Genomic DNA, 23,895 nt, shown 5'->3' on the forward strand with positions numbered 1-23,895 from the left:
GTCCTAAAACTAGTGACACCTGTTACCAGTGAATACCTGGTTTGATTCAAAATAAATTAAAATCCTTTATTAATAAAATTTTAAAAAATAATTTAAATAAAAAAAGAGAAAAACATTCAAAGTCACTGCAGAGTTTGCTTGGCACGAAGTTTCTGTAATGTCTTCTGTAAAGAGAAAATAAATCATCAGATCAACTTTAACATAGAATGTATGCTACCACAAAGTTTTGTGCACAGCTTACACATTGATGTACAGTCATGGATGAAAATATTGGCACCCCTGGAATTTTTCCAGAAAATACACAATTTCTCCCAGAAATTGTTGCAATCAACAAATGTTTTTGGTATACATGTGTTTATTTCCTTCATGTGCATTGGAACAACACAAAAAATCTAAAGAAAAAAGACAAAATTGACATAATTTTACACAAAACTCAAAAAATGGGCCGGACAAAAATAATTGGCACCCTTTTAAAACTGTGGGTAAATCAGTTTATTTCAAGCATGTGATGCTTATTTAAACTCATCTGTGGCAGTAACAGGTGCTGGCAATCTAGAAATCACACCTGAAGCCAGTTAGAATGAAGAAGAAGTTGACTCAACCTTTGTGTTTTGTGCCTGTGTGTGTCACACCAAGCATGGAGAAGAGAAAGAAGAGCCCAGAATTGTCTGTGGACTTAGGAAGCAAAACTGTGGAAAAATATGAACAACCTCAAGGTTACAAGACCATCTCCAGAGATCTTGAAATTCCTTTGTCCACTGTGCGTAATATAATTGAGAAGTTTATAACCCATGGTACTGTGGCTAATCTCCCTGGACGTGGACAGAAGAGAAAAATTGACAAATGAATGCAACGCAGGATAGTTGGAATGGTGGATAAACATCCTCAGTCAACTTTCACACAAATTCAGGCTGTCCTGCAGACTCTGGGTGCAAAAGTGTCAGCTCGGACCATACGTCATAATCTGAATGAGATGAAGTGCTATGGCAGGAGACCGAGGAGAACCCCACTGCTGACAAAGAGACATAAAAAAGCCAGACTGGAGTACAAAAATGTACCTGAGTAAGCCTCAATCCTTCTGGGAGAACATTTTGTGGACAGATAAGACTAAGGTAGAGCTTTTTGGAAAAGCACATCATTCCACTGTTTACAGAAAACGGAATGAGGCCTACAAAGAAAAGAACACAGTACCTACAGTCAAACATGGTGGAGGTTCAAGGATGTTTTGGGGTTGTTTTCCTGCCTCTGGCACTGGATGCCTTGACTGTGTGCAAGGAATCATGAAATCTGAGACTATCAAAAAATTTTGGGCCGCAATGTAGGGCCTAGTGTCAGAAAGCTGGGTCTGCATCAGAGGTCATGGGTGTTCCAGCAGGACAATGACCCCAAACATACCTCAAAAAGCACCAAGAAATGGTTGGAGACAAAGCGCTGGAGAGTTCTGAAGTGGCCAGCAATGAGTCCGGATCTAAATCCCATTGAATACCTATGAAGAAATCGCAAAACTGCTGTTGCAAGAAGCACCCTTCAAATCTGAGAGATCTGGAGCAGTTTGCAAAAGAAGAGTGGTCCAAAATTCCAGTTTAGAGGTGTAAGAAGCTAGTTGATGGTTATAGGAAGCAATTGGTTTCAGTTATTTTTTTACGAGGGTGTGCAACCAAATATTAAGTTGAGGGTGCCAATAATTTTGTCCGGCCTATTTTTTGAGATTTGTGTAAAATTATGTCAATTTTGTTTTTTTTCTTCAGATTTTTTGTGTTGTTCCAATGCACATGAAGGAAATAAACACATGTATACCAAAAACATTTATTGATTGCAACAATTTCTGGGAGAAATGATGTATTTTCTAGAAAAATTCCAGGGGTGCCAATATTTTCGTCCGTGACTGTATGTTTAAAAACATTTTTTAAATTATCTTCATATTTTACCTTGTGGAACTCTTTGGCCTTCAGTCTGTTTTGTGCATATGCTTCCTGTCTACTCCTCATTGCTTTTTGATGCTTGACCTCCTCCAGCTGCTCGTATAGTCTGCACAAACATGAGAGCACACGGGGACACTTGTAGGAAAGGTGGTTGTACACACATCAGATGCAGGGTGGGTGTCTGGCAATTCAACTTTTAACATTAAACCCTTTCTAAATTCATCTTTCAAAGTAGTAAGGGAAAGAAGATTCCAAAAGGAGCAGGTATTACCGTCTTTACTTAAACAGCACAAACACAATAACCAGGTTAAAGGCTGATTATACCCATCATTACCTCTGAGTTCTCTGGTGCATCTCAGAAACATCTCGTTTTCTCTGCCCTGTTGTGCACAGCTTCACCTCTTCCAGCCTGACGTCACTCGCTGAAGGGACAAAGAAAAAAATTTGGTTGCAACTCACAGGCTGTAGCAGTTGCATGGTTCATATCTTTTGCAAAACAAACTAAAACAAATTACTGACTTCTTCTAACAAGCACTTCAATTATTGGAATTACAGAAGCCTCTGACCTATAAAACTTCCATTTAAAGAATACATATATAATTTGTAAAAGTAACTTATGGGTAGCATTTCTTTAACTTACAAAAATTTCTATAATCTATGTTGTGTTTCAAAGAAATGCAGATATTGTTTGTTAGCAAACACACTTATCAGTGATTGTTGAAGCTTGAGCTGCAACTTAAAACTAAAATTAAAAAAAAAAATCTGACCTATAATGAACTCTTGCATTCAGTGGCTATAAAAAAAATTCTTTACAAACTAACGTACCCTCCCTCATATTCTGAATATACAAGGTAAAATGCATCTTGGCAAGATTTTTTCCCTTTAAAATCAAGTCTATAAGCAAGTTTTTTTTTTTCTTTTTTTACAATCATTTTGTTTTCTCAATCGTTCTTTCCTTAATGAACAGAGAAAACTGATTAAGCTTAACAAGAGTCCCCAGCTGTTACAAAATGATCAATGTTTTGTGGACAAAGCTTAGTGACGCTCTGGTAGGTTAATAGCTGGAATCAATCTTGTTATACCTTCTGTAATTTTTGCTCTAGATACAATTAGCAAGAGGAATCAAATTATTGCACTTAAGAAAAGCTCAGCCTTTGGATGTTTGTTTTTCCTCTCAGACATGATAACCAATAAGAGTTTTCTAGAACAACTTAAACTTTCAAGGTGTATGGAGGATGAAAAGCTCTAGAAGAAAAGCAGCTCCAGCAATACTTGTAGCCTAGGAGACAACTTTATTAGACCACCGGGGCTAAAAATGTACACTCCCCTCTCCTCTCTGTCAGAGTTTACTGGCCTAAATCCACATAGCTGTTTAATCAACCCATCTTTGTAGTTTCTGTACTGGATGATTCCTTTCTTAACTTTTTCTAGTTTCATACCTCCCGTCCTTACATCATGTCTGAAATGTGTTTCTTGATGACTGATGAAGACCACAAGCAAAAATGCATTTGTGTTGCTGGACTTTTCAGTGTTTTGCCTATTACATAAATAACGTGTTTGTGGTTCTTTGAGTGGATTCATTAAGATATTAAAATTTCAAGCCTCAGAAGAACGTACTCACCTAGAGGAGGACCCTGGGTTTTTTTCTGGTTACTGAAGCCAGCAGTCTCAGTAGTTCTTTGCAGCTCTGCTGGTCCTCCTCTTGAACTAGTTTTATTTTTATGTTGACTCTCTGACTTGGTCTTTGCTTTACAGATGACTGGATTTGAGTCCTTAGTTGAAGACTTATCTCTTGTTTTAGATGGCTCTTGGATCTTAGGTTGATTCTTTGCAAGAGCTGCTTTAGTTTTTATTTCCTCAACTCTTCGGGATGATCTCTGGAGCAGAGCTCTGCACTTCTGCTGATAGGCCTCCTGCAGGCTTTCACTGGGACCCCACTGAAACTCCAGGAGTGTCCCTGAATGTACAGAGGAAAAGAAACTCATGTTATCTTCCAGATTTATGTACAACTGTGCTTCTCTGCTGATACAGTACAGATTTAAATCAGAAACAAGTTCCCACATACACTCAATGGCAACTTTATTGGGTACACCTTGTGAGTACTGGGTTGAACCTTCTTTTGCCTTCAGAACTGCCTTAATCCAATGAGGCTCTGGAAAAATTGGTCCAGATTTTGGTCCAGTTGGTCTAAATTAGTATTAAGGGCCATAAAGTGTGTAAATAAATATCCACCACACCATTACACCGCCACCACTAGTCTGAATTGTGGATACAAGGCAGTACGAATTTCCAGAAATTAAGACTCATCAGTCCAGGCAAAGTTTTTCCAACCCTCTATTGTTTGATTCTGTTGAGCCTGCGTGAATTATAAAATCAGTTTCCGATTCTTAGTTTGACAGGAGTGAAAGCCAGTGTGGTCTTCTGCTGTTGGAGTCCATTTTCTTTAAGACTTGACATGTTGTGTGTTCGGATTTGCTCTGTTTGGTTGTAACAAGTGATTATTTGAGTTGCTGTTGCCTTTCTATCAGCTTAAACCAGTCTGATCATTTTCTTCCAACCTCTGCCATCAACAAGGCATTTTGGCTCATGGTACTGCTGCTCACTGGACATTGAAAATCCCAGTAGATCTTTGTACTCAGACCCGCCACCAACAACATGGCACGTTCAAATTCACTTACTTTAGCTTTCTTTCCCATTCTGATGCTCAGTCTGAACTTCAGAAAATCATCTTGACCAAGTCTACAAGTCTACATATCTTGGTTCCTGCCATGTGATTGGTTATTTAGATATTTGCATTAATAAGCAGCTGAAGAGGTGTGCCTACTAAAGTGGCTGTTGAGTATGTTTCAGACCTCAGATCTGTTTATTTTAGTTAAATTGTCTGTAACAGTTCATATATTACCTGAATGCTTTTGGTCTTCTGGAGTCTCATTCAGTAACAGTGATTCTGACCTCTGGAGAAGACAAGGTTTGTTTTTCAGAGTCAGTAAAGAGTCAACATTGTGTCAGGACAATCAAAAGATCTGGTTGAATCACAGCATAATTACTTTGGTTTTCTGGCCTTTCTTTCCTTCCTCCCTCATTCTATCTAGATTCCTGTCTTCCCAAAGCACCTCTTCTTCTTCATCGTCTTCTTCAGTGATAGTTGTCTCTTGGTCTTGCAGTGTTGTGTCTGTTAGACTCACCAGCGTTATCTCAGATTGCTCCAGGATCCCCTTCTCACAGGCAGCTTCCTAACAGACGCAAATAAATAAAAACTCAGCCAATGATCTAGTAGCACACAAGTATGGTTGTCATGATACTAGAATGTGAAACTTTGATACAACACTGGTAAAAAAAAACATAAAAGCAGTATTGATACTGTTACAGATAGGTTTGGGGTCTTTTCTCTTTCTCACTTTCTTTTCCCCTGAAACTATGAGCTGGTATTAAACAAAGATGCAGCAGCTGTGTGTAAATAAATTGTTGGGTAAAGCCTGGGAAATAAAGCCTACAAATCCCAGCGACACAGGTCGGTGTTGGGAGACGTCACTTCCGGTCTGTGTGTTTAAAAACCGGTTGATTGTGAAATTGGGGACACCTGTACAGAGAGCAGCGGGGATTCGTAGCAGCTGCAGAGCCATGATAGAGACGCCGTAAAGAACTACTTCCCTCTTACATCTGATGGACAAATGTGAAGTTGTGTAGTTCAGCCGCACCGTGCTCGCTTAGCTGCATGAGTTTAGCCCGCACGGTTTTAAACCTGCCCCACCGTTTCCACCACTTCACCATAACACAACAAAACCTGAACGAAACCAGGCAGACGGGGCCGGCAGCTTGTGGGAGCCAAAGGCTGTGCTTGTCGGGTAACCAATGAAGGACGCTGTGGGGTCGAGGTCCAGACTTCACACCAGGTACACATAGCTGCCATTAATTCGCCTCTGGTTTATTGCTCAGCTCATGGTTGTGTTTTCACGTTTGGATGAGGTGACCGCAACTCCATTAATTGGGGTTGTCTAAGTTGCATTCATAACAATACCTGTTTTGATACCTCAGCAACAAAAATTTAAATACCTGGCCCCCAATACTGGGAAATTTTTTGTTTTCAGTTATGAAAAAAAATTACATGCAAAGTCCTGGACACTGTCTACATTTCACAATTATGTGGGTAACAGTCGGTACCAAAACAGCCAACGCAATGCCTATGTGTCATACTTTGCCTCCAAATTTTGAAGGATTCATTCCTCTCCTAAGCAACCATCTTCTCATCCTATGAAATTCAATGTTTTTAAAGCTTTAGCACATTTATACTACCTTTGATTTACATAAAAAAAGATTGTGTTGTTTCAAAACAAGTATTGAAATGTAAGAAGCAGCAAAATGTTATAACCTTGCACACAAACTATTAAAATATAGAAACAAGTTTGGCTCCATGTATGAGAGCTACTCCCCCAAGCAAGTTCAAATCTGACCAGAGGCTCCCTCCTTGCATGTCATTCCCCAGTTTCTCTGTCCTGTCCTCTCTAAATTAAGGTAAAACGTTATTAAAAATGCATTAAAAAAAGAGAAAAATAACATGCTCCTAATGGGCATTTGCAGCCATTTAAGGCATTGCTATTGACAGTTAATATCTGATAAATTATGTTTATGTACCAATGTGAATAGATAAATATACACACCATTATCATGCAAGATACAGGAGTATCATTCTTCATGGTTGAACCTTGGCCAGACTCTTCTTCTTTGCTGCACTGAACTGAGATGCTGTTTTTGTTAGTTTTTGCTTCCTCTGGCATTTCCACTTTGGCTGAACTGTCACATAAATTTAACTGCAACAAATTCAGAGCTGTTAACTCCACATTCGTCCTCTTGATGGGAGACTCAGTGAGGACAGATTCATGTGGATGGAGCTTGGAGGTCATGAGCTGGGAGAAGGATTCGTGTAGTGCTGGTGAAGCTGTTGTACAGCTGGATGGCTCCTCTGCTCTGAGACGCTCAGGTGACGGTTCAGACTCAACAGTAGGATCATCGGGACGTTCAAGCTCTTCAGAAGGTGTGGAAATACTGTGTCCTTCACTGGCTTGCTGTTCAGGTGAGATAGGCACATCGAGTTCAGGCTGGTGAAAGATCACAGAGGGGTATGCTGTTTCATTGTGTGTGACTTCAGCCAGTAAGGGATGGAACGAGTCAGAGCCTGGAAACACTAAAGTGGAAGCACACAGGAACATTAAAGTTTTCTTACCAAAAAAAAGAAAAACAATCATAAAGATAACTGTCTTTGGCTCAAAATTACATTAAAACTACATCACATTCAGCTCTTTTTCACGTTAAGTTTTCTTAAAATTCCTTGAGTTGAGCTACAAGTTGATAATGGTGTAAGTATTGTGAACAAAAACATCCACAATGAAGTCTTACGTCATTCTGAAACCCTTGGTAATAACTTGAACACCTGATATCTCACCTTCAGTCCTCTCTTGGCCCTGGTCTGTTGGATTGGTTTGGTCCTGGTGTACCTGCTCCTGGGAATTTAGGACCAAACCTGGGACGGTGTCATTGTGTGAGGAGGTTTCGGGAGGTAACGCTGGGTATGACGGTACACTAGCTTCAGTGTACCTTCTTTCACCTACAAACAGAAAATTAATGTTATTTAAAATGTATATTTTTACCCATATCCTGCATGCCTTAATGTAGTAGAAGTTCAGAAACAGACTGCCAGGACAGAGTGTTACTGTGCTGCTCACTTTTTATAATCAGTTGTAGGACTTTTTAAAAGACCCAAATTAAAAATAAAGCAATTTTTTGGCTGTGCTTCTTGGATTTAGTGTAGAACTTAACCGCTTTGATTCCCGTTTTCTCAAGTTTAAAAGTAATTTTTGTAATATCTTGAGTTGCCTAATAATTTGTCCTTTCTTACCATTCCCAATTTTTATAATCATGATGGCAAATTTTGTTAAACCTGGATTTGCCCCATGTTATTCATTTTTTAATCCATCATTTGTGAGTGGAGGGCAATGCACTGCCACAAATGCTGCTGTAAATACTGAGAATTGTCACATGAACATGGATAATACACAGAGAGGAATCATTTAAAAATATCATAACCTGGGCGCAGATGGCCTAGCGGTAAGGTCACACCTTATGTGCAGAAGCTGGTCTGCCAAGCTGGCAGCACAGGTTCAAATCTGACCTGTGGCTCCTTTCCTGAAGGTCATTCCTGACTCCTTCTCCATGATTTCCAACATCATAAGCTGTACTGTCTAATCCAAAAAAGACAAAATAACCCTACGCAGTCAGTTTAGATTTGAGAGGTATTTCAGTCAAAGTGTCATCTAAAAATTTAGGCCAGATTATATGTTGAAGCCAAAACACGTTTATTTGTTATTTCATCTCTGTCTGCAACCTTGGTAAAGCAGTTATAATTGTAATTCTAGCTTTAAACTCTTGGTGGAGTCAGGGGTAATAATGGGCAGAAAGCAAAGGCTCCAGGAGATTGCCACAAGGTGTGGCATTTTGAAGCAAACAGTTTTTGACTGTGTCGCTGCAACAGGTTATATGTTTGAGTGTGTATATTTCATATTATACTAGGGATAATTAGAATCCTGACATCATGATGCCTATATTTCCTTGTTTGGAACAGTTAAAGAAGTGAAAAGTTGCTGTGGCTTAATCTTTGAACCAGAAAACTTTTGCCATTTTGCCCCTCACTGGTACATAAAAAATTTCCTTTAGGATCAATAAAATATTTCTCTATCCAAGACAATATTGGGTTTGTTTGAAATAGTCTCCACGTTACGTTTACATTTGACTTCAATCTAAAGTTTCTGTCTCCCTTTACCTGAGCTTCCACTGTTCTGTCCAGCAGACTCATCAAGCTCCCCAACCAGCGGTCTCATCAGGGTCTCCTCCTGACCTTCATCCAGCCACGTAGTAGACCGTTCTGAAGACATTTCACCAATCAGGTGGCCAGCATAAAAGTCCTGTCCACCGCTCAGCCAATGAGAGCTGGATGGATGAGAGAGGCGACCAATCATCCGCATCAGAGTTGAATCCCATCCGCCCTGATCTAAGCTCAGTGAAACCAATGGTCCTGGTGGCTGTCCAATCATAGAAGAGTGAGCCGATGGCTGACCCACCAACTGTTCCATGGTTGGGTCTCTGTGCTCGGCAGTGAGACAGGATGATTGATCAGTCAGGTGGCCAATCAGAGGTCTAAAGGAGTCCTCTGCTAATGATGGATCTTCTCTTGAAGACTGCTCCAGGATGGGATTATTCCTTTCCTAGAGAAAAATTGACAGTGAATGCTGGGAGATGTATTATACTCATAAACTGGCATCCAATAGTGCAATAGTGAAATGTAATAGAGAATGTGTTTAAATTTAAATAACCAAGAATGTAGATTTTTGCTTCACTGACCCAGCCACTTCCCTGTTCTCCTGCTGTGTCTGAAGGTGGAGACTGATAAGTAGTTCTTTCATCCCCTTCACTTCTCTCTGAGACACAAACCAAAGACTGCTGAGAAACTGAAGGGCCAGGTTCTTCTGTGAATGAGCCTTCCCTGTCTAAAGAGCAAAAAAGATGGGAAGGAAAAAGAGACAATACAGTAAAAAAAACAAAAAAGGTTAAATTTATCAGGCGTGCCTTTTTAACGCTTGCTAGCTTTGCAAAAGAGTTGTTTTTCTCTTTGACAACCAAGTGAAACACCTAGAATGCCTTTGATAAAGGTTTGTGTAAAACGGGCTGTACTATTTACATTGGTCTTTCTGAACCACTACTACTGCGGCACAAGTCTACACATGAGAAGTTAAATTGCATTGTTTAATCCAGCTTCCACAGTGAAGAAACTTGCATAAAATTTGTTTTAAAAAATCTTGAAGCTGTTGCAGCAAACTTCCATCAGAACAGAAAAATGAAAAATCACAGTGAAGTTGACAAAGCAGAGGATATTCTTGCTTTTTTTGTGTGAAGTAGTAGTTTACCTGTGACTCTCCCGGTGGTGTTGAGTGAGAAGTTAAGCTCTTGTGTGTATCGGTCAATGATGCGCTGGATATTACTTTCACTGAAGAGTGAATCAACAGCTGGACCAGGATGAGCTGCTGAGCTGTCCTTATCACAGACGCTTCGGAGTGATGGAGAGGAGACACCCAGTAAATCTGCTCCTTGACTTCTTTCTAAAAAATGCTTGAGGGGTGAAGATTTATCTGACAGAGAAGAAAGAAAAATAAAGGAGAGTATGTTTAAGAAAAAAGGGTAACATTTCATCAATTTTGCTAGCCCTCAATGGTTTAAACATGTTGGGTTTTTCAATAATTCAGCCATTATAATGACGACATCTCAAGTATTTCCTTGTTCCTTTTATATTTTTCATGCTTTGAGTGCCTAGTTTCTCCCACTTTAGTGTGCATTTCAAGCATTCATCTTGTGATAAATAAGTATATGAGTGTTAGTGGTCCATACCATGAAGCAGGGGCTAAGCTAGGGAATCTCAAAATTACAGATCCAGAGAAAATTGCCCTGATGTATGGAAATCTGCTCTTGGCTCTGTGAGTGTTTACGTCACAAATTCATCCACATCAGGAGGAGCAAATCAAGCTGAGGTCAGCTGTTGTGTCCCCACAGAGCAGTGTTAATTTCGTCGACAACCTTTTTTTCCAGGACAAAAATTAAATTAAGACTAACAAAAACAGATCTGTGGTGACTAAAACTGACAAATCCATGACAATTCTCTACTGTGGGTAAGTCTGTCAAAACAACAATGCAGCTGTTGCTATTCTGCCTCTCAGCTGTAGAAAGCAGGGACCTCAGGTTTGGCAGAGGGCAGAGAACACACAACCATGATTTGGTAGCATGATTTAGGCAAGAGAATAAATGCTTGAACTAAAAGTAAAGACCAAAACGTGAGGACTTTTTATGGCCTAAAACTAGACTAAAATTTTTTTGAGTTGTTGTCGACTAAAACTAAAAGGGGTGGACATGACTAAAATGTGACTAAAAATAAAAAACATTTTGTCTTATACTGAGACTAAAATTAAAGATAGCTGACAAAATTAACACTGCTACAGAGTGCACCATAAACCAGTTGCAACTCAAAAATCATCAGGTGAGAATAGACTTGAAAGTGCACAGTGTAAGCTTGGCTATAGATGAAAGGCCAGTTGCAAGATGCATTATTTTTTAAGAAAATTCCCCCCCTTCCGGTTTTTCAACAATTCCCACCCTGCCTTTAACACATAATGTATTACATCTTAAAACTGTTCAGCCTCACTCACCAGAGTTTACATTTTGCTCAGGATCAGTGGTGATGTAGCTGCCAGTGGAGATGGTGGTAGAGGAGAGGCAGTCAGAATCAGGAGGCCTGTGTGCAGTCTGACACATACGTGTACCCGAAATATAAAAGATAAATATTTAGGCCACTATGGAAACCCACACTGAGCACAAACACTCAACACAGACAGGTAAGCTGGTAGGGACACACACGATTTCAAATGTGAGCTCAGTTCAAGTGTAGAAACCATCAAGAGAGGTGTTATCACATACTTCAGTTTAAGTTATTTTAACATCATCACTCATTTTGCAAACAAACAAACAAACACTTATAGACAATCCATTCAATTAAGACATACACAGACACAGCCACACACATAAATGTGAAAGTTAAGAGCTTATTTTGTAGTTTTTAAGTCACCGTTGGAAGATTTATCTAGACTCTTACTGAAGCTAAAGAAGCCAAGTCTTATAAAGACTGCTCTGTGTTAAGGATTAGGCTGAATACTCATAAAATGTCATCATAATTACGTTTTCATGTTTATCTGAATTAATCTTAAATACTAAAATCTAGATTTGATACATTATTCTTTATCCAACAAAAATAAACATCTTAGTATTTTAAGTTCTGCTAAGAACATGCACACAGATTCACTCACTGAGCTCAGGTCAAGTGTAGAAACCATCATGAAATGTATTTGCATAAATACAATTCAGGTTCAAATAATTATCATCATCGCTCAGCACAGACACAGACACAGACAACCACACACCTCCATACACACAGACCCACACACACTTCACTCATACACACTCACTCTACAGAGACAGACAAAACAAAAGAAGCTTCTCAAGCATAATCACTGGCTAAGGCAGAGTTTGCCTGAGCGCTCAGATTTGGCTATTTTTCATCATTGATCCACAAAATGTGAACCTCAGAGGGCATTCAAATGCAGAAAACACTGTCAATTTGCAATGAAAGCCATGCCTTCATGTTTCTTTATAAATCTTTATTATGGAGTGTACGGACTGCTGTGGGTTTTTTCAAGGCAAGAATCCAAATGCAATTGCACAAGAGGAGACAGCAACATTAAAAAAGAAAAAAAGGAATGAAGGCTGACACTTTCACCACACATTGACAAAAGTCATCCTTCCCTTAAAAGAAGGAATATGAAGTATTAACTCGTGAGACATTTCCATATGTGATACCAACTTGACCTTGCTTGACTCTAGTGAGTTTTAGAACTAGGGACTTAAATTTCCATTATAGTTGACAGTACCTCCCACATGTAAACAAGATGGTCATAGCTAGCTCAGCAACAACGGAGGACAATGAGGTGGCAGTGAGGTTTTTGTCCCAGCAAGGAGCCAAGTTTTGTTCCAGAGATGGTTGGTAATAGTGAGACAAAGCTGAAAAGTACAGGAGAGTTTGGGAAGCAAAACCAATGACTAGAGAAAAGGTTCTCAACTGGTCAGACATCAGGACCTGCCATCACCTACTTAAGTGAAATTGTGCCCCAAATTTTTAGAAATGTTCAACCATTCAAGTTCATTTAATGAAAAAGGTTGCAGTTAGGACCTCATTATCTTTTGAAAATTAGTCCCTGTTATCCCAAGAAAAGGGAGGTAAAAAAGTTAAACACTTCGGGAAATTACTGCAATTAATTCGTTATCACAGGAAAATGAAGTAAAACAAAATCCAAGGAAGTATGTCCGCTTAAGGCTTACACATATCATTTTTTTTTCCTGGCACACATTCATGACCCACTGGAAACAGCTCTGTGATCCAACTGAGAACCACTGGACTAGAGGGATTTGATTCTGTGTCAGATGTCTGACTCAGTACTCCTAGTAATGATACTCTCTAATCACTCAGGGGTCGGCAGCATACTGACGTCACATTTCAGCATCAACTGTGCTCACTTGGGACCTCACCAAAGGTGACTGAATCAAAAGACAGTTGAGTCAAGTCAAGCTGGCACCACATAGTAGAAAAGCACCTTTACTTGAGTACAGTTTTGACTGGCTTGGTCACCTCTGATGGGGATCTGAAGGTCATGACTGCTGGACCAGAGTAGTCCGCTCCTCTTCCAGAGTCGGAGGAAACTGGTGAAATCATTCTCAGGACTGAATCTGTAAAGCAACGTTATAACAAAGGGCTACTTTCAACACTTTCCATCAATATGGCGGCATTTGTCACCTGCCCTCCACTTACCAGACTCTGAGGATTCAGGAGAAGACCTTCCTGCCTCCATCAACCTCTTTCTCCAGGCCTGGAGACTGGATCTCCTTGAGCTTGCTCCAGAGCCGTTTGGTCTTTCAGCAGTCTGCTCTCCTCTGCTGATCACAGAGGGTGTGTGCAGACTTCTGTCGGATGCAAAAGATGATGCTGATTCCTCCTGTGGATCGAAGTCTGCGGAGCCTAAAGGAACCCTGAGACTTTCCTCTGGACCTGGATACCGGAGACATTAACAACATAATCAACTAATGTTGGTCTTCATAGTTTAACAGATAGGGATTAGTAAATCCCTCTGTAATACATGTGTCTGGAGTTAAACTGACCTGTGACTAGACTGGTGTTGACGGGTGTCTCCACCTCTTGAATGGCACTGAGTTCATGTTGTTCCATCATCATGTCCATGATGCCCAGCCTGACTCGGGTCACTGGAGGCTTTGTTGCCTGAAGAGGAGGGAGGAGAGCCTGGGGGAGGACTGAGGCTGTGGAAGGTTCAGCAGGAATATCACTGAGAGAGACGGGTTCTGAAATAAAAATATTAAAAATTACTATACAAATTGAAGAAAAGTACCGTGGTTTGCAATACAATGCTTTTATGTTTGGCAGTGATGTTTGCAGCTGCCACTGAGAGCCATGTGGTAAGTTCGGTAGGTATACGTAAGCCTCTCAAGATCTTTGGAAAAAATTAAAGATGCCTGCTATGGACTAATTGTTTTCAAACAGGTCTCTTTTTCAGTCACATGATTAGTTCAATCTAGGGTCCTGACTGGGACATTTTTCAAATAATATGAGTGATTAAAAAATTTTCCAAAACTTGTGTTGCCTTTTCACATTAGTGAAGTCTTGGGTGAAGCTAAACAAGTTTAGAAACACATATATACCCCATTTAGGTTTCATTCTTTTTACATTTTACTTTTACTTAATGCTTGTTTGTGTACTCTTCTCCTGTACTGTAATCTTGGAGGAATTTGGCACTAGAAAACCCTTTGGATTACTTAAGTTTAATTTTATCTTATGATATCTATGATGGTAAGTGTGGATGTCCAACCAACTACTGGTAACTCAGATGGACTACTGAAAGCACAGCTGTTATCTGTTGTCAGAGATCCAAAAAGATTTCGATAAGATAAACCAAAATAGGAAAAAGATTTCAGTTACCAGACACTTCACTGTCAGATTGGAGTTGTTGAGCAGAGTCATCCTCCTGAGGATCTTCCTCTAGGTGTGATAAACTTCCTCCGCTGGTTTCCTCTATTACTCTCAGCAGAGAAGCAAGTATTTTAAGACGAGTCTGACTGATGTTGTCTGAAACCGACACTTCACTGTCAGCCTCTGTAGCCGGCTGTGGGTGAGAATGTTAAGAAACTTGTAATCATAAAGAAATAAAAAATGTCTAATAAAGGCACTCTAAACTTGCCTTATAATTGGTAGAAATTTATTTAAACTGCCAAGTGTACAATATAGAATAAACAAAATATTATACTTACATCTGGATCAGTGTGAATAAGAACCTGCAGTTTCTCCTTGTGTCGCTTCATCTGCTCCCTCTCTAGTTCCTGACGTCTTCTCTCTTCTTCTTGCTGTCTCTGCTGCTGAGCCAATAACTCGCTCTGCTCCAGGAAACGTCTCTGGACCACTTGAAGCTCTTGTCTCTGCCTCTCCATGCTGTCTGCTTTTACATTGATGGACTCAGCCTGCAGAGGCTCAGCTGGCTTTATGTCTTCATGATATACAATCTGACGTGGTGCATTGTCAGTGATGTGCTGGCTAGTGGTTTGGAAGGTATCAGAGGGTGGATGGTGAGGGGCAATGGTTGGTTTGTGAGTTGAGGGGGTTTTGTAAGACAGTGGCTCTACAGTGACAGAGAAAGGTCTCTCCCGCTCTGCAAGGTGCCTCGTTACTCTCTCCATTATGCTGTCAGTCAGCAAGGCTGTTACATCAGGTCTCTGGTTACTGGGTAATTCAGACATTAATTCCTCTGTATTCGAAAGCAGCTGGGAGCCAACCCTCAAATTGGAACCAGTGAAGCAGGACAGAGAAGACAAACTATCTGTCTCTCTTGTGGGAACTTCCACAGGAGTTGGTGGTTTATTGTGGACCTGTGTGGAAACTACAGGAGTCGTGGGCAGTTGGAGAGGAGTTGGAAGACGTACAGACGGAGCACTGAGAGGAGGGTGAATGAGAGATGGAGGTGCAACAGCTGGCAATGATGAAGCAGCACTCATGTTGTAACGTATTCGTAGAGCTCGCTGGTACTCCTCCAGGCGCTGGCGAGCCACTTCCACTGTTCTCTGGTGAGTTCTAAAGTTAAATGATGGACCAAGGATTAAAGGTTGAGCTATTTGTTGTGTACTTTAATGTCACAAAAAGTTCCAAAATTGTTAAGCAGCATAGAGCATGTAGCTCATTTTACAGTCTGTACAACATAAGACTGCCTATTCACAAACAAATGGAACTGCATTATTCTACAAATCAATCAAAATAATAAAGTTAAGGCACAATTATAGTGTGATATGAACCCTGAGTCATTTTTAACCCATTCAGATTATTTTAGGTACAAGAAAAGATCAATAACAAGTAGTGGCAGAAAAGTACACTAAGTAACTTTAGAAACGCACATTGAAATTCATGAATATATTACTTGTAATTCATGAACTATATTTCCAATTATAGTTATTGTTCTTATTGCACACATCTTGTGGGAGACATACACACAAAAACCAGGAATCAAGGAAACAGTTTATTCAATCACGCAATAAAAAGTTGACAGTACCACCCATTCTTACAAGTCCAAATTTCAATATCTGGTATGACCTTCATTTGCATTTGCGTCGTGCATTTTTAAAGTTACTTTGTGTAGTTGCATGGAAGCTTTGACAAACCTGTTTTGTTCAAGCAGCCGCTGCTGGTACTCTCTTATTCTGCTGCTGTGTCCATCTTCAGCTGGAGCAGGAACAAGCTGTAGAGAGGAGAGGTAACATTTTTTAAACAACTAAGCATCTCTAACATGTTCAACACACTTTAAATAGGATTCTAAACAGATGTCAGAAGTAACTGTCTAAGATTTCATCTGAACTTTAACACTTAACCAAAGGCCAACCTCAAAGGCTACCCCAGGGCTGACAGAGTCCTGAACAGGCACTTCTGGTGGGTCAGTGGGTACTTGTTGGGTCACAGCAGCCTTCAGTTGTTCCCTCTCCTGCTGGGCTTCAAGCAGCATCTGCTCCAGTTTGGCTTTCTGTTCTTCCAGCTCCTGGATTAACATCACCTGCTGCTGCTTCTCCCGCTCAAGTTCCTCCTCCTAGACAAAAAACAAACAAAAAACAAGTATTATAACCCTGTCTACATGTAAGCTTAAATACTGCCCACATGCAAGTTGAGGGTTTGCCTGAAAAGCGAAGGCCTATGTAATAAAATCTGTCTTATCCTTGGACCTCTTTCTCCTGCTCATGTGAAACAGGTTCTTCAGAGGATCACTTTTCAGTACAAGGACTCCTAGCCAGCACTGATCGTGCTTGATAGGGTTGCAACAACCACCAGAAACCATTAAGAGCAAACTGTACTCTCCTATATCTGTTGGACTACCTATTAACTGCAGCACATTCAGCTGCTGTCTATGTGAATCTGCATGATGTATAACAAACATTTGGAAAAAGAAAGTACCCTTTTCTTTCGTTCTTCTTCAAACTCTTGGATTCTGTTGAGAAGTCCATCAGGATGGAGAGCAGCTGGGAGCCACCCCTCTGCTGCAACTGACTCCACTGCAGCCAATGCTGAAGGAATGAAATACAAAAAAAAAGATATTAACTAAATCTGGCAAACTGGTACAGATTTAAAAGAATTAAATGCCTTAAAGTGAGGAAAACAGAAACACTGTTTGATTTTTAGTACTTAAAACATGTAGTTGAAGCTAAAAAAATAAACATAAAACATCCTTATTTAGCAAAAATATCATTATCCTCATTCTACCAGCCTAGGTAAAGATAAATAAAGATGAATAAGAGGGAGAGATAAAGAAAACCTGAAAAGGAGGAAATCAAAAGTCAAAGCTACGTTTTTTCAAATGACTACATAGTACATTTATTCACCGTGCACTTCTTTTAGATTTAGGCTATTACTAAACATTTGCTGACAGTGAATGACACACCTGATGCTGAACCGTCAGGCTCAGGGAGCTCTGTGGGGGGCAGGATGCCTTTCTCCTCACTGGTCAGAGAGCCCGTGTCTATGGTTGCGTCTCGTTCTGGGATGTGATCAGTGCTGACTGGAGGTGAGTCAGCCGCAAGGACTCGACTGTTCTGGGTTACCCAGTGAGTCCTCTGGTTCCGGATACGATCCAGCAGTTTTTTTAACGCCCGTCTGGGAGCAGGTTTGGGGGGCACCCCTGCAGGTAGAAAATGTCCTGAATGCAGTGCTAGTTTGGTGAAGTTCTGAGTAACAACTTAAATATATAATAATACTAATACAAGATAAAGTTTGTTTTTCTTTTTCTTACAGAAACCATCATCTATGTTTTGATTTGGAGTAATTCAATTCAAAACTTTATTACAGACTCTAGGTCGAGAGAAAAAAAACAATACAAAACAACACATAAAAGGGACAGAACAATACATGCATGTTACCGTAACGGCACAATAAGTTAATGAATCAGATTCAATATAAGAAAAGCACAAAAAATAAAATTACACTAACAACAGGCATCTGTACCAGTGTTTCCCTAGTGGTGACATGTATTTAACAGCACTATGTTTGATGTCCGTCAAGCCCAAAATAATTTCATTCCCAGTGGAATCAAGTCGACACATGAATTTAAACACAAGATTTCTTAATACAGCATGTAGAGTATTAACTCCTGCACCTACAAACATCTCACTTGCACTGCACCATCTTGGTTTTTTCAGTAGTAATCTCAGAGCATCATTGTAGGCTACCTGTAGCCTCTGCATACTTGAGTTCTTATAGTTCGTCCATAAGTGTGCAGTATACAAAGGCATACAATATGCTTTGAACAGAGACAACTTAACAGTCTCTGAACAAAAACCAAACCTATGGGCAAGAATGTTTGCTTGTGCATAAATCTTGCAGCATTGTCTGTAGATGTAAGAATAACCAAAAATGTTTTACCTCTCATAAGGATAGTAAAACTCATGCAGGGTTTAAGTACACTTTTTAAAATCTAATTTAAGACTTTTAAGATTGTTGAAGTTCAAAACAGAGAAAATTGACTTAAATCTGCACCACATAGCACCAGAGGTTTTGTGTTTCTATGTGGGACTCCACAACTTCAACTCACCTTGTAGAATGTTTAAAAGATCTGCACATATTCTGCATGTTGCCTCATACTCATTGTTTACCCAGACAACTTATTCTCTGCATTTTTCATCTTGAACCCACATTTTTTGAGCTTGCATTTCCCTAAACCGTTCTTCTTCACTCTTCTGATGAGGGTGTGTGAGTGCAAACTGTGTGTACGCTAATGTGAGATGAAGGACTGAAGATGACGATAAAACTAGTCAAATCTACCTGCTGGCATCTGAAAATGTCAGATGTACATTTCCTCATCTATGTATCTCAAAGTGGCCCCATCCTCTGCCTCAGCTGATTCAGTAGACATACAGGCTATCTCCTCTATTGTCTCCTCTTTTCTTCTTTGCAATAGCTGCAGTTTGAATTCAATGCAATAGTACAAACCATGTCATGATTTTACAGCATGTCAGCACCATCTAAAATGTAAGAACCCTCAAAATTAAAAATTTTATGACCTAAACTTTTAAAAAGTTAACTCCAGACAGTTTAAGGATCTGCAGGAGCCCTGTCATAAATCAAGTATTTTTTTAACAAATCTGTTACTTATCTTCACCTTGAGGAGATGTCCCCTGCTCAGTCCTTCCATCTTCTTGCTGTGTGTTTTCTGTTCCTGGAGTGGCAATTTCATCCAGTGTGATGTCCAGCTCTTGGTCCTGGCTGCCTGTGGATGGAGCTGGCAGAGGCTCAGGTACCAGCTGAACCACCAGGTCACCTTTTACCCCTAGAATCAGACACAGTCAAGGTTTAAAGAGGCAACATTTAAAGAACAGAGTATTCTGGATATTTCCATTCAGTGAACGGTAGCTACTGTGTTATGCTAAAATACAATTAAGGTGTACGAAAATAACAGGAGAGACTTTTTTTAATACTACAGATGCATTAAAAGAGATATGTGTTTTAGTGTCACATTGTTAGAAAAATTATCACCAGATGAACTCTTACTCCTCTCTCCAGTATACATGTCCTCAAAGGCAAACTCCATCTCCCTCTGAAAGTCCTCTCTCGTCTCTTTTCTTTTATAAAGAGGCTGAAAGATCTGAGGAGGCATCTGTGCTACCTGCTGTCTTCTTCTCAGCAGGTCTGTCTGCTGCATGTGCTCCAGTTCAACAAGTAAACGCTGACGATCCTGAAAGGAAGTCATCAAACAGATCAGGAACAAGAAATGGCACATACCATCTTCACCATTAAATTTCTAGTTTCTTTTTAGATGTTTAGGAGTAGTCTTTTAAACATTGCATTAACTTCTGCTCTTACAAAGGACTGAATTGGTAGCATCCATTTACTATTTGTAGTTTAAAAGACTGCAATTGTATAAATACGAGATATATTAGCTGTTTTCACAATACTTAGTGAAAACTGTCAGTCTAAATTTTTTAACAGTGATGACAAGTAGCCTCAGTGCAATTTACTCATCAGAAACATCAGCAATTCTAGTATCATCACGTAAGAGGTCAGCTGTACCTGCACAAGATGTTCCCTTTTCAGAGCTTGCTTCCCCCTGAGACGAGCTTTCTCAAGCTGCTCCTCCCTCCTCCTCTGTTCCTCCCTCTGCAAGTCCTGCAGTCTCCTCACCTCCAGCTCTGCTTCTTCACAGGCATTAGGCTGTAAATGAACACTCAGAGTATAAAGCACTAGAAAGTTAGGGACAGCAAACCTTGGGGTTTGCCCATGTACTTACCTGTTTTGTCTCCTCCTCTCTATCCACAGTGCTCTCAGGCATGTGGTAATGAGTCGCAGCAAAGGCACTCACATCAGATTTCTTCACAACATGAGGCTTCTTGGAATCGATGTTCTGATAGAGCAAGAAATGACAGAATTAGTTGGACTCTACTTGGAATTGTCACTTGGAAAAGCTCATGTTCTGTTGTTGGGCAGTTCTGTTTGTAACAAGAATTCAATCTTATTGTGCTAAGGGACAAATGTCAAGATGCACTAGTAACTGGCTCCAATTAACCAATAGGAGAGTTACCACATCTGAAAGAACCTCATCTTCAGTTTTTCAGTCTTGCCCTGCTTTTATTCAATTTCCAAGTCTAAGGATCATTGTAGATTTTATAAGGTTATACTTAAAATTTTTAAAAGATTTGTAAAGACAAGCAAAAACCTAAAAAAATCAGAAATGATTCAAAGACGAAGTAAAAGGTTTACGATTGTTTTTTAGGCACTTTATACTGTGAAACCTTTTTGACAATTTGTCTGACCAATCATTCCATTTAACTTAAATCTGAGCAAACAAATCAAATTGGCTTCTAATGCAAACTTACAGACTTTTGTGTTATAATATTACTCTGCAATAATCACCTGAATGGGGTTTGGGGGAGGCGGTGGAAGGCTTGCTACTTTTGCGGCTCTTTCTTTTTCTGCCAGCAGCGCCTTCTTTCTGGCATTGATAACCCTAGAATAAAGAAAAACAGGTTTCATGGTTAGTTATTGTTGACAAATTTATACTTGCATGGATTGACCATGCAAATGTTTGTGATCCCATGCACCTGTTTTGCTTCTTCTTGTCTTTAAGCCTCTGTGATTTAAGCTCTTTCAGGGCTTCTCGATGGCGCTGAACTGCTTTGGTGTGATTTTCCTCCTCCCTCTGAGCAACAGCTACCAAGTCTGGTTCCTTGTATACAAACATCAAAATTATGATCAGTTATGAAAATATGTACACTACATTCATCATAAGCTAACATCTTTAGCAAACTGTTTTAGCTGTTTTCCTCAGTAAGAGAGTTGATCACGCCAGTTTCAACAGAAACATATCTCAGATTAAATTTAATACTTAGCAGCAACTATTTCAGCAATTATTAAATGTCCAAGCCTTAGCCCTGAGGCAGCTTTAATGACAGGAAAACAATCATCTTCACCCAAGAACAGAAGACAGGGTGCAGCTTTTTGTTTTAGACTAATGATTTCTTACATTTTCCTTTGCATCTCTGTGTCCTTGGCCGATGAGGAGGAGGCTCTCTTGATATAGCTTCTGCAGAGTGTCAAGTTTTTCCCTCTGCTGTCGCTCCCAGTCTGCCCTCAGCTCCTCTCCTAGCTTCTCCAACTCTCGTTGCCGCCTCCGCTCAACCTCCTGGCGGATCTGCAGCGCGATGTACCGCTGCTGCTCCCGCACCTGCAAATCAAATTGGAAGTATACAGTTGTACTTTACACTGGCAGGACATTAACTAAATTTAGTGGAGATAATAACTGCTATCAATATAATCCCTGATTAAATACAACCCCAATTCCCAAAATGTTGGGGTGCTGTGTAAAATATAAACAAAACAGAATGCAATGAGCTGCAAATCTCATAAACTCATATTCAAATCACAATAGAAAATAAACAACATGTAAGATGGGAACTGAGGAGATCAGTTGCCAGATTTTTCCTTTTATGATGCTCCATGTTTTCTATCGGTGAAAGGTCTGGACTGCTGGCAGGATAGTTCAGCACCCAGACTTTACTACTGTGAAGCCATGCTGTTGTGATGGATGTGGTATGTGATTTAGCATTGTCTTTCTGAAAAAGTCAAGGCCCCCCCTGAAAGAGACGCTGACTGGATGGAAGCATATGTTGCTCTGAAACCTCTAGCACTGATAGTGTCTTTCCACAAGTGTAAGCTGCCCACACCATATGTACTAATGTAACCCCCATACCACCAGAGATGCAGGCTTTTGAACTGTGCCAGGATGACAAGCTGGATAGTCCCTCTCCTTTTAAGTCTACAGCGTATGTGGTTTTCAAAAACTAATTTCAAATTTTGATTCATATGAAACAGAACGGTTTTCCATATAACCTAAGTCCATTTCACATGTACATTGGCCCAGAAAGATGGCAGCATTTCTGGATCAATATTCTCTGCATGATATGGCTGAACTTGCATTTGTGGATGACATAGCAAACTGTGTTGGCAGACAATAATTTCTTAAAGTGTTCCTGAGTCCATGCAGGGATTTCCAGTAAAGAATAATGCCAGTTTTTAACACAGCTTCTGCCTGAGGGCCTGAAGTTCACAAGCATCCAAAGTTGACCTTCGGCCTTGTTTCTTTCTCACAGAGATTTCTCCAGAATCTCTGAATCATTTCATGATATAACGTGCTGGTGATGGTAGAATATACAAAGTCTTTGCAATTCTATGTGAAGAAACGTTTTTCTGAAGTGGTTCCACAGTTTTAGATGCTATTTTTTTGCAGACTGTGAATCTTGGCTCATAAAAGACTCTGCCTCTAGAAAATGCTCCTTACCCAGTCATGTGACTGACCCGTTGCCAATAAACCTAGTTAGCTGCAAAATGCTCCTCCAGCTGTTTTTCATTAGTATCACTAACTTTTCAGTGCTTTTGTTGCCCTGTCCCTACATCGTAAAAATGTAGGGACAGGGCAACAAATTCAAAACGAGCTAATGTTTTAATGGTAAAATGTCTCAGTTTCAAGACCTGATATGTTTTTTATGTTCTATTGTGTGTAAAATTAAGGTTCTTGAGGTTTGAAAATCCTTTAATTCTGTTACTATTTGCATTTTACGCAGCGCTCCAACCTTTTAGAAATTGGGGTTGCGTTATGAGATTGAAAAAGTTAGGTAGAATTAAAAGAAGCTAACAGCTTACATTAAATCAGGGACAAAGATAAAGCATAAAGTAGAGCCAACTGGCATGATATATGATAGTACAACCAAACATCACCTGTTGTATTCGCAGTTTCCTCCTCCTCTCATGTTCCTCTCGTATTATCCGAGCCTCTTCGTTGGGGCTCGGCCTTAAAATCGCCACTTTTCTCTCCATTTCCAAAAAGGCACATGAACATTTCCCAAAGCAGAAACAACGGCAGCTCAGAGACCTTGTTAGCGTTAGCCGTGCATGGCGTTGTTGGTTAGCTTCACTGTGTTCCAGACACTGTCCACCATCATGTATTGGACGGTTGACGGAGACATGTTAATCTTAAAATAAATGCCGCCTTTTTAAGACAAGTTTTGATGATAGGGGTAACGAGAAAAGACCCTTAACAATCCCAGTTGTTGTGTTTACCACTCAAAATCCATGCCAACCAAAAAAAACGGCTGAACGGTTTTTGTTCTGTACGTCATATCCGGTTGTTTGAACTGCCCGCCGCAACAGATCCGTAGCTAACAATAGATAATCTTTTTGGTTCCTACCAAAACTATACAGTTCCGCCCTACATTACACTCGCCTAAAATCTTAACGTTGAAAATA

At 40.0% G+C, this 23,895-nt stretch overlaps 1 protein-coding gene across 1 annotated transcript; it reads right to left on the reverse strand.

Moving 5' to 3' along the window:
* Nucleotides 1-39: 39 nt before the first annotated feature.
* Nucleotides 40-23,781, reverse strand: cep295 (centrosomal protein 295). Its single transcript, XM_041805163.1, has 29 exons — nt 23,368-23,781; nt 21,617-21,817; nt 21,195-21,319; nt 21,007-21,100; nt 20,384-20,497; nt 20,167-20,307; nt 19,648-19,831; nt 19,259-19,426; nt 17,546-17,782; nt 17,062-17,171; nt 16,499-16,699; nt 16,281-16,357; nt 14,886-15,699; nt 14,557-14,740; nt 13,725-13,922; nt 13,378-13,614; nt 13,198-13,295; nt 11,168-11,264; nt 9,878-10,099; nt 9,315-9,460; nt 8,737-9,178; nt 7,363-7,524; nt 6,581-7,104; nt 4,970-5,155; nt 4,825-4,876; nt 3,544-3,879; nt 2,257-2,344; nt 1,929-2,028; nt 40-164 (listed from the first exon to the last, which is right to left on the reverse strand). Exons 1-29 carry the CDS (start codon nt 23,464-23,466, stop codon nt 123-125), a joined length of 5,679 nt encoding a protein of 1,892 aa, XP_041661097.1. The 5' UTR covers nt 23,467-23,781; the 3' UTR covers nt 40-122.
* Nucleotides 23,782-23,895: the final 114 nt, after the last annotated feature.

Source organism: Cheilinus undulatus, linkage group 2, assembly GCF_018320785.1.
Source record: "Cheilinus undulatus linkage group 2, ASM1832078v1, whole genome shotgun sequence".
Taxonomy (NCBI): Eukaryota; Metazoa; Chordata; class Actinopteri; order Labriformes; family Labridae; genus Cheilinus; species Cheilinus undulatus.